The following is an 11,784-nucleotide window of genomic DNA, read 5'->3' as shown; positions in this document are numbered from 1 at the left end:
ACATTACTTGTTGATCCCAAAGAATAATAAACTTTAATAAAGCAACAAGTAGCTCTTGGCTACATAACGCACCGGAAGGAGGCCAGAAATATCATGTTATAGGGGGAAAGATAATGAAGACGTTTTCCAGCAGAGTCAGAACATTGTGTACTCTTTTAGCTTTGAGTCCATGTGAACCGCTCTCTCTGCGCAGACCCCCCCTCTTTATTAAGCTTAAATAAATAAATGATCACTCATAGCGCGCCTTGCTCTGCCTGGTTTTCATGTAAAATTGTTACGTAAAATGTAAATGATGAAACGTGACAAACAGCAGCAGCGGTGGTGGGGAGGCTCCTCTGTTCCACTCAGATAAACTTTCTTACTTTGGGGTGCTGTGAGGACAAGCCGCTCCAAGCTCCCTGCTCTGTAGCTGCACACATTACTGCACCACTCACGCTTTGACGTGGCTCTCATGCTACACTTTTTTTTCTCCTACCTGGGCCAGTCACATTCTTTCATCTGTTGCTTTTTATTTCAACCTGCACGACGTGACGTGGCGTGGCGTGGCGCGGGCTCCGGACTGCAGCTTTTAAAAGGTTTCATTTGGAGGGAACAAAAAGAAAAATCTCCTTATTTTTAATGAGCTGTTTAAATTTTCAACTTTTTCCTTTAAAAAAAAAAAAATCCTTTTCTACATTGTTATGCTGACGTCACCTGCAGAAACAAAGCAAGGGGCCCACTTGACGTTAAATGGCACAAAATAGCAGACAGGCCCAGAAGTGGCCTCATTCCGTCATGATTGTAGTGGACGCTCATGTTTGTCGACCTTTAACCCGATGCGTTTCCGAAAATGATTGAGGGTTGAAGGCAGATAAACCGAAAGTTTCCAATCTGTCACTCAGGGAGCAGAAAACACAGACAGACCTGCGCCCCAAATGTTTCCAGGTCCTCACGTGCAGCGAGAAGCCAAAACAGGGTGTAGAAAAAGTGCACTTTTATGATTTAGCAGCTTTTTTGAGCCTCACTTCAGCAACAGCGTGATATGCGCGCGCTGCAGGCCTGATGGATACCTGCACAGGATGCTGAGAGATGTAGGAGATCTGTAATTAATTAAATGCATCTTAATTTGCTTAAATTGCTCTTTAATTTGGTCAGAACTTAATTAGACTTCAGCCAAATAAGGATTTTATTCCATTAATTACAAGTCAATTAATTTATTTCCTATAAGTCTATTAATAACAAAATAATCAATTAGATGATTTAAAGAATTTATTTTGTACATTTGTGTGTTCAAAATTTTATAAATACGTTAAAAACTATTTAATTCACATTTAAATTGTCGGGGTCGTAATGTTAGCTTCACAGCGATGTACACTACAAATATATAATAGCACAATTCAAACATGTAATTATGTAGTGAGGTTATTTTACAGCAGCTCTTTGTCCTGCCCCGATCACATCCCTCCACATTGTTTAGTCACATTCTGCTACATTACGCCACATCATGCGATGATGTAGCATAAAATGATGAAGCCACTGGTGACTGAAGTTTAAATGTTGACACTGTAACACATGTTTAGCGTTCTGACGTGTGCATTCCCCTCTAACCCTTCAGCTTCATGAGTCCGTCCATTTCTTTGCCTGCTTGACAGGCCAGACAAAATGCTAGTGACTGCTGCACACAAAATATCACTCCCAACAATCAAAACATTCATGTCAGGGAAAACCCTTTGCAGCCATAGGGTCCATGTTAGTCCCAGTACAGTGACTGTGCACTAAATGAGCAGCGGAGGCCATGTTTAGAGGCGTAATTACGCAGAAAATAGATCCTTGTCTGGAGAATTTTATTTCTTCAATCCCGGGCGGAAATTATTTTAAAATTCCAAACATCAGATTTTTCTAAATACTATTCCTGTAAAGCGATAAACGCACACTCACTTACATATAAATATAAACACAAATATCATGTTTGCTTCTATTTAACTATTCCAAGCCTGCAAGAAGCACCAGGCATCACTTGGCGATTAATACTAAAAAGACAGACTGATAGGGAGCGGATGTTTTTATCAAGTATCAAAATCAGTGTGTGTGTGTCCACATAGTATTGCTTTTGTGTGTGTGTGTGTGTACGTCTCAAAACTGCATGCATTAGTGTAACTGATGAGGGATGGCAGTGCACACTCCCTGCCATGGCTTTATGGAATTTAGGTGAATTAACAGGTTTGGGATGAGTCCATTTGCAGACAGATGCTCCAGTAAATCAGAGCAAGGAGTCAATTAGCCCTCTCCAACAGCCATGAGAAGCTAAGCAGCACGCAGGTACTGCAGCAGTCACTCAACACGCAACTGGCCATATCATCTACACACATGACAATGAGTGCAGGAAACACAAGAACAGACCTGTGCTGCATCACATACAGCAAACACAGAATGACAAAGCTCTCTGTGTGTGTGTGTTTCTCCAATGGCGAACAAATAAAAAAACACAGGCACAATCACAGCACAAACAACAGGCCCAAAAGCGATGCAATACATTCTTGTTGATATTGTGAAACAGCAAAGCACAACACACTTTAATTATCCTTCATTTGGTAAAGCTGGAGTATCTATGGGGACGAAATCCTCGCCTTTATCAGCTGCTGCACTTACACGAAAAACCACAACACAATTTAACACAAGCTTCATGTGTTAGAAACTAAACCGCATCATGTAAATATTTGTTTTATGAAAACGCTAAGCATTCCCATAAATGGATGCAAATGTCGCATGCATAAAGAGCATTCTGGCTGAAACAAACGCGAGCCATAATAGCAACACGTTTTGATTTTTAGAGAATGTAGGAAATCTAGTGGATTATGGTTTGAATGCAGAGCAGAACCTGAGCCTTCCTCCTGCTGTGGGCTCTGCAGAATGCAGGAACAGTGTCGTGGAGAATGAGACCAAAGCATAAAGCCAGAACAGAAGCGTCCATTTGTCGTGTTAAATCAGTGCACGGATGTGGTCTGAGAGTTTGGGCATGCTGTGTTAAAGCACAGGGTTAAAACATGCAAGTGAATTCAGCACAACGTCCCTTTAAGCTAAACAGTGCATTCAAGTAGAATTTATCTAACTGTGCCGTTTGGATTCATTCACCACTTTCTGTCTGTTTTTAAATCTAAGCACATAAACACGCTCATATACAGTGCTATATAGTAAAAACATGTGATATTTGAGCATGCTTCTGCCTTTGTAGAAGGGAAATGGACATTTCACTTCTGTCTGGTCACTATTGAGTTAACTCCAAGCTCACAAACTTGTCTATAGCACAGCGGCCTGAGCCAGCCAAGCACAGTGTAGGCTACAGGCCAGACAACGTGGACTAAAAAAAAAAATCACTCGACTTTGCTGTGAGAAATCCACAAGATTTGGCAGCCAAAGGCCAATTTGTTCATATAAGGAAACACTTTTCATGCATCTAGGTCATTTATCAAATTATGCACTGAAATTACGTTTAGAGCTGCTGACACGTCTACTTAGAATAAATGTATAAATGTGAGTTGATTACCATTTAGGCTGATGCTTCTACTCTTTTCCAGCAGCATACTGTCACAGAGATGTGCACACTACAATATTGTGATATTTTAAGGTAACGCGCATGCTCAGTTTGAAGAAGATTATGTTATAACCAATGGGCTATCCCAACGCCCAATGAGGTAATCCCAGCAGAGATAACTAAATCATCACGTTAAACATAGCAGTCCTGCAGAATAACCGGCTACAATTTAGCACGTTTCATTACGCCTACGTTTGTGTTGTTATTAGAGATTTGTGTCGGGCTGGGAGACAAAGAACACAGGCCTTTATATGCATGCAAGCGTTTTGTGCAATTAAACTAAAAATATCTGAAGAATTAAATAAAAAGAAAAAATCGTCTTATTGTAAAAATGAAACAATAAAAAGGCCAGAATTTATCAGAATTTAATTAAATAGATATATTACAATAATATGTGAAAGTGTGAGTGAGCGGAGGGCGGCTTGCACGAGCGAGGTGAAATATTTTTTTGGGGGGGAATGGCTGCTGCGAGTGAGACAAGCGGTTAGCAAAAAGTGCAGCTCTATGAGAGCTCTATGGAGCTGTGGCTTTCTATTCAAGTTTTTTTTTCTTCATATTGTCCAGAAAAAATATTTTTTTTAAATATTCTTTATTCGCCATGACAGTCTGCTGCTGTCAGACACGTAGGGTTAAAAAAAATGGAATTTTAAATTTTAAAAAATGCTAATATTTCTGCGGTGCTGCCTCTCTGGATTTGTTTTGATCACATGTGAAAAACACATAATTAGAAATTGCGTCATTGAAGCTCCCAATCATCAAATTGCACATTTGTAGACTTAATTAAATAATAAAAGAGTGAATAAACAGCAGCGCGCGAGAAGAAGTCCACAGTAGTTTTAAATTAAACTCTGGAGCAACAGTTGCTTTACATTAGGGCCTCGCTGATGACAGCTTCCCCCTTTTACTCAGCACGAGCTCAGAGCCTCCGCTGCAGCTCCGTCGCTCACTAACATTTGTGACTCATCTAAACCATGTTACTTAATTATTTCACTGTGATAATATGGCTGCACATGCACGGCACATTACCTCAAGTGGCGTATGAAGGCTGCACGTTTCAACAAGGCAATAAAATATGGAGGGAACAGAGAGGAGAGCTTAACAGGCTGCTCGTCACTTGTGAAAGTTCAAAAAGGTCGCCATAAATCTCAAACTGCAAAACTGCAAAGGCAAACTCTGCTCACTGTGTGCATGCGCGCGCGCGTGGGCAACGTGTTCTTTTTTCGTTTTTTTTTAATATGAGTGTGCCTTCGTGGTTCACTGTGTGCGCACGTGCACGCGCGTGCTGTGTGAGAAGACGAGTGTGTGAGAGTGTAGGGGGGAGTAAACTGTGAGAGAGAGAGAGAGAGAGGGAGGGGGGAGAGAGAGAGAGAGAGAGAGAGAGAGAGGGAGAGCAGCTTACGGAGGAAAAAAGAGAAGAAGTGAATCTCATTCGTCGTTTTGCTTCAAGATAAGTTGTTGAGGTTTTGTACAAAAAGCGCAAGTGTTGTACTAATGTGCAGCACGGCTATAAAACACAGAGGTATGCAGGTCCCTGCTTCAATTAAATTAGCATGTGAGTAAAAGGCCGAACACTGAGCAGGCTATGTTCACTACAAGAAAACTAAATGCCATACAACCTCCAGAGGCTACATATAATAAAGTGAGGATTTACGCACTCTCAGAGCATGCAGTTCACACAGGCCTCTCTCTCACCAGCACAGACAACACGACGGAGAAGTTTGGAAAACTCACCTTTTCATTCTATAACTCTTTCTCGAGGAAATGTTCTGCAGTGAATGCGGTACGATGAGGGCGAAGCAGAATGAAGGACTGATTTGAAGATTTTTTTTTTTTTTTTTTTTTTTTTTTTTGGAGTCCAGATCCCCCTAAAATAAAGAATGTGAGCTCCTTTCCTGGGACAGATTGAGGGGGAAAGGATGTGAAAGGCTTGGAGTTAAAAAGCGCCGCTTGAAGCACTCAGCGCGTCTCTGAACTTGATCAGATTTTATGTGTCCTGCAGCGAGTCAGCGGCAGCCCTGTGAAACTTGCTCAATGGCACGAAATTTTTTGGCTGAGCGAAAAAATCTCAGGATATTACAATTACTGCCATCTTTCTTTCTGTCTTTTATTCCTCCGTCTTACACCCTATAGAGCTTTTGCAAGGAAAAATACCCCCCTCCCCTTTCAAAGCGGCTTCAAGAAAGCCACAGTTTGGAACTGTGCCAAGTACATTCAAGTTTTCTGTTAATAAGAGCAAAACTGCCCACATGAAAGAGAAGAAAACACAAAGATAGATAGATAGATAGATAGATAGATAGATAGATAGATTTTATATATAAAGTCCCTCTGATAAAAGTTAAACTTTAAAGTGTATTAAAGTTTTTGGAACAGTTAAACATGATAAACGTTTCTTTATGTTGCTTAACAACTGGGTTCATACTAAAAGTTTACACAGAATCTGCTTGCTAAAAGTCTGCACTATATCCTCCACCGCTTCTATTTGTTTGTATTTATGGGAGTTTCCTGAGAAGTGGAAGGCTGCATAAGACGTGCGTTACGCACAACACACACAGGATCTGCGCTAGGCTGCTCTGTTATACCTGCAAAATAATGCCTGTAAGAGCCAATCAAATGAAACCAATTGAGACGACCTGCCATCTTCAATACCAAACTGTGCCAATCACCAGAAATCTAGCCAATTAACACCCTCCTTCGTTGTCACGTGTCAGAGGGGTAGCCGCGCTCTGATTGGCTGACGTAGCACTGCCTCCCGAGTTCATTTATGTTCTGGGAGTGAGTGATTGACTTTATCAGTCCAAGGACATCATCCGCCTGGAAAGGGGGGGAAGTTTGATCCTCTTTCTCACGGATCGCAGTCAACGGGAGTTTTTTTCTCCCAACTCTTTACGCATAGGATTTTTCCCCGTTTGGGCTTGGTGTTTTTTATTTTAGGATTTTGCGCAAAACGTGGTTAATCTCAGCGCGGTGTCTGCAGCTTGCGCGCTGCGCGAAACTGGATTTTAATTTTCTTTTCTGTTTTCTTCCCGTCTCCTAAGTTTACTTCAAGCTCATGACTATGCTTCTTGATAGCGGTCCGCAGTTTGCACCGTTAGGAGTGGGGGGTTTCGGGACACCGCGGCACCACGACATAGGGAACAGAGACCCGAGTCTGGGACTGAATCCTTTCACCGATTCCTCCCACTCCGCAGCTTTCAAAATCAGCCCCGTGGCTCACGATATCGCCTCCAGCCAGACATCAGCTTTCACCCCGCAAGCCACTGGATATGCAGCTGCCCTGGGACACTCGCACGGCGGGCAGGTGGGCTCGTACGGCGGCGGAGCGTTCAATTCAACACGGGACTTTCTCTTTCGGAACCGGAGCGTGGGAGAGTCCACAGGACCCGGCGCCCAGCATGGGATCTTTGCGGCTTCGGCTGGGAGCCTCCACGGGCCGCCCGGGATCACCGATAACCCCGGACATCTGTTGTTTCCAGGACTTCACGACCAGGGGGTGAGCCACGCTTCACCGAGCGGACATGTGGTTAACAGCCAAATGCATCTTGGCTTACGCGGGGACATTTTCGGAAGACCTGATCCGTACCGTCCGGTCGCGAGCCCTCGGACGGACCCCTACGGGGCTCAGCTCCACAACTACAGCCACCCTATCAACATGAACATGGGGATGAATGTGCCGACACACCACGGTCCGGGGGCCTTCTTTAGATACATGAGGCAACCGATTAAACAAGAATTATCCTGCAAATGGATAGACGAGACCCAGATGAACAGACCCAAAAAGACTTGCGACAGGACTTTCAGCACCATGCACGAGATGGTCACTCATGTGTCCATGGAGCATGTCGGCGGCCCCGAGCAGAGCAACCACATCTGCTACTGGGAGGACTGCCCGAGAGAAGGGAAATCTTTTAAGGCCAAGTACAAACTCGTCAACCACATCCGAGTGCACACGGGCGAGAAACCGTTCCCGTGCCCGTTCCCCGGATGTGGGAAAATATTCGCCAGATCGGAAAATTTGAAAATCCACAAAAGAACACATACAGGTAGGCACCGAAATATCCTGACGTGGCGTGCGTAAAATCACGTTTAAAAAGTGGGGCAAAGGGGCTGTTTGGGGGGTGCTGCACAAATAGAGTACATGTTTTTGTTGTTAACAGGAACAGTTTGAGAACTTGGACCGAGATTTATCAACTTGGACAATCCCCAAAACAGTTGTTGGTGTAGTTTTGTCTCTTTTTAATTTATAAATACACAGACAAATGTGGTTATCTGCGTGTTTACCCTCATTCACGCGCGTAGCTTTTGAAACTCAGACGTTGTGAGTGATATATCAACATTTACTGACTCACTTGTCAAACTTTAAGTGCATTAGCTGCATTAGGCTATTTAGGTAGACTTAGGACTCTTGTGAACGTCATATACAATTACACTTAATCACTTTCTGGCTGTGTTTATAATTCTCGTCCTTGCGGTGCAGAAATGCCCTGTTGATTCAGTGTTTACTATAGAAGAGCAGGCCAGTAGTAGCATGAAGGAGCAGGCCTCTTGAATAAATAAAGCCTGACAGAGCAGTGTGTAGTAGTAGTGGAGCTAGATCCATGTCGCCCCCAGAAAATGTAGGTTACTCTGTTATATAATAAGGCTGCAGACAATTTTCATCTCCGGGCTGCGGGCTTTTTTTAAATTCTTTTTTTCACAGGTGCTGCTGATGCAATGACAGTTTGTTTGTGCCGCGTGGCTATTGTGGAGGTTAACTCACGGTGTGTATTTAATCCCGCAGGTGAGAAGCCGTTTAAGTGTGAATTTGATGGCTGTGACAGACGCTTCGCCAACAGCAGCGACAGGAAAAAGCACATGCACGTGCACACGTCAGACAAGCCATACATCTGCAAAGTGTGCGACAAGTCCTACACACACCCCAGCTCTCTCAGGAAACACATGAAGGTAATTAATGTCTTCATTACTCCTTAAACACATTAACACACACACACACATTCTCCAACCCCCCACCACCTCCCCCTCCTCTGACACAGACAGGGACTTTCACACAACTTGAGGCATTTCTTGAGATGTGATAGCAACTCTCTCACTGCAAAAATAAAACTATTTCAAACTCATTTAGAGGCACCCAAACTCTTAGCTTAATTGCAATTGTAATTATAGCAGTAGATTACGTTTGAATATTTTATGTAATTGATTGATGCTATGCCTTTTTGCTTTGTAAACTTGTTTCAAATGAAAGCATCGAAATGTTTTGGCTTTTTTTTTTTAAAAACTACATTTTAAGCTACACATTCATGGCGCGTAAATCTGGCTAATTTCTGCAGTGTGTAGAAGTTGCCTCGCCTGTTCCAACTTTGTTTGTTTACTGTTTTAGTAGCTCTATATAATCCAGGGTTAAACCGCATTTAAGCTTCTACCAAGCCACTTTAAATACTGTTACGGTATAAATGAAGTGGCTCATCGCGCATGTCTCTCTGCTTTTTTTTCCTAGGTACATGAGTCTCAAGGATCTGAATCGTCCCCAGCAGCCAGCTCTGGATACGAGTCGTCCACACCGCCTGTGCTGGTCTCAGCCAGCACTGAAGACCCGACAAAAACACCGCCGTTAGCCGTACAAAACACGTCCGGCCACAGCGAAGGACTGCCACCCAACTTTAATGAATGGTACGTTTGAAGTCAGCAGAAGAACAAACCCTCTCTCAATGTGGACCACGGGGTTGAGGATAAAAACCTTAAAAACTATTCCTGTTCACTTCACACACACACACACACACACAACCAGACACACACACACACACACACACACTGTCACACACACACACACACACACACAAATGGGATTGGGACAACAACAACAGGAGATGAGAGCAAAAGCCAGCACCAAGCAGGCCACGTCCGTTCTCAGGATCACGAAATTTGACTTTTATTGCGCAGTTTTGAGGAAAAAAAAAATCAAATAAATCACGAATAAATAAACGTAATACTTTCTCAGTATAAATAAATGTTTTTTATCTTTTAGTTTACAGAAAAAAGAAAATTGTTTTATTTTTCATTTTATGTATTTTCTCAAATTTTTATTTAAAAAAAGAATAAAAAAGGAAGATTATTTCACGCTGTTTTATATGACGGTGACGCGCTATTGTCGCCTCTTCAATTGATTGTTGGAACTTCAAACAGTCTTAAGAAACGTGCCAAAGTCTTTGTCATGAACTTGAACACAGAAAAAAAAATCCTAAATAAATATTATACTCGTGAATGTATTTCCTTGTTTGATGGGGTCGAATCTATTGTCAACGTCCGTTTTCAGGTGGAGAAATGTGGTATTAGGTTACGATTGTTACCGTTGAATATAACGTTGCCTTTTGTTAATACCGTTGTAAATACATATCCATGATGCCATATTTATCAATTTGTAATTTAATTATGGGTATAAGTTCTGAAACTTAAATGATATTTATGGAAATGTTTTCTAACAAGAACTGTACAGTTTTGGTCATAACCAGCTTAACATTGAACAAATGATAAACTCTAAAGCTCCAACATCGCGATTGTATCCTTCTGTTCTTTTTGTCCTTTTAACCAATAGGCCTACATGTGTCTTATTTGGATCGAAGAAATCATCTATATGAATATTATGGATTTGTCTATATATAATGCAGATATTTCCGTCACTTTTATTTTCTTTATGAGACCATTGACATGTAAATCATTGACTTTGTAGAACTGAGTTCAGTTGAGCTGAGAGGCTATAAAACGGTTCTGTTGATATCTTTATTTTTGGTTCGATTTAAACTTTTTTGTGTATTTTACTTTGATAGAATCAGAAATAGATGTCAATTCGTAGCATAAACTCAGTATTGGAAAAAAAAAAAAAAAAGAATAAACCCATCAGCCTATTGCACTCCTATACAGGTCTTAGATGAGTGTGCGAAGTTCATGATTTCCAAATCAAGGTGACAGCATTTTGAGTCGTTCAAATTGGGGTCCAGCACCCAAATATATGCGCCAGTATGGCTCTCTTTATAGTTCCAGCAATGTCTTTGTGCAAGTATGTTTAAATGTGTGCATCGGCAACAATGGAACTGTCTCAACACAGTATCTTCAAAAATAAAAAAAGTTTTTTTGTCTGTCAGCTTGCATTGTTTTAAATGTAATTCTTCTGTGAAACTAAGCGTGTTATTTGTTGTGGTGTTGCATATAGAGCAGTTTGATTACACATTTGCTTGTTTTGTGTGAATAACTTGTCAAGATGACATTTTTTGTGTTTAACAAAAATTTAGTGGAAGGAATTCTAGATCTATGTGGGGTCGGGGGTGGGGAGGGGAGGGGAGGGGAGGGAGAATACGTTCAGTGGCGAAAAGAGTTACAGCATTGCATTGTAACCTATTCTCAAGAATTAAATATTATGCATACACAAAGTATATTGTACTCGTATGTGAGAACAATTTCAGACCACCAGCACTACTTTTAAAATAAAATGTAAAAAAAGGTACCTCGTGACAGTGATATATGAAATAAGTTTATTTAAATAATTTAAGGAATATATGTTTTATATGCTATTTTCTATACCTTAATTTAAAAGAAGTACTTTTTCTTATTGCCACCACCTTTCTGCCCCCTTGTCCAGAGGTCAGAGCAAAAATATCTGATGTATAAACACAGCTAGAATGTGATGTTGTAACACTTTCTGGGAGAAATGGGTCACACTCCGAGTTATTCCTGAAGAGCAAAACTGTTTTACTGATGAACTGTGTCACTGTGCCACATTGAGGCAAACCCTGTTACAGCAGCAGGCCTATGCGTTAGCCTATTTAGCTACCAGAGGCAAAGGTTCCTTGTACTTTTTAGGCTACTGTATGTTGGTTGATTTGTTTTACCAACTATTTATGACGAAATGTGAACGGAAATTTTGACTGAAATTAAAAAACCATTATGAAAAGCGACTTTCAGACTGCGACGTTGATTCTTCTCACCATGTTGTTCTGCATCTTTGCGCATAAAGGCGACACTGTTTACCATGCTGTTTGTATCAGACTAGTAGGAGTCACTTGAACTTGACACTGATTAAGGCGCCATCTTAGTATCTTGGCTGTGTGTGTGTGTGCGTGTGTGTGTGTGTGTGTGTGTGTGTAAATGGGAATATTTGGGGGGAGCAAGTTAGAGCACACTTTCTGGCAGAGAGTAGGGGGTTGAGATGTGAATGTGGGTCATCC

The 11,784-nt window shown here is 41.6% G+C and overlaps 1 protein-coding gene across 1 annotated transcript; it reads left to right on the top strand.

Annotated features, from left to right (window-relative positions):
• The first annotated feature begins 6,377 nt into the window (after nucleotides 1-6,377).
• zic3 (zic family member 3 heterotaxy 1 (odd-paired homolog, Drosophila)) lies at nucleotides 6,378-10,901 on the top strand. Its single transcript, XM_069670154.1, has 3 exons — nucleotides 6,378-7,611; nucleotides 8,349-8,512; nucleotides 9,063-10,901. The coding sequence occupies exons 1-3, from the start codon at nucleotides 6,621-6,623 to the stop codon at nucleotides 9,243-9,245; spliced, it is 1,338 nt and encodes a 445-aa protein (XP_069526255.1). The 5' UTR covers nucleotides 6,378-6,620; the 3' UTR covers nucleotides 9,246-10,901.
• Nucleotides 10,902-11,784: the final 883 nt, after the last annotated feature.

This window comes from Semicossyphus pulcher, unplaced genomic scaffold, assembly GCF_022749685.1.
Source record: "Semicossyphus pulcher isolate SPU_LCO1_2020_fin unplaced genomic scaffold, fSemPul1.0.p SCAF_2, whole genome shotgun sequence".
NCBI lineage: Eukaryota > Metazoa > Chordata > Actinopteri > Labriformes > Labridae > Semicossyphus > Semicossyphus pulcher.
The sequence above is the reverse complement of the archived record's forward strand: the minus strand, read 5'-3'. Positions and strand labels throughout refer to the sequence as shown.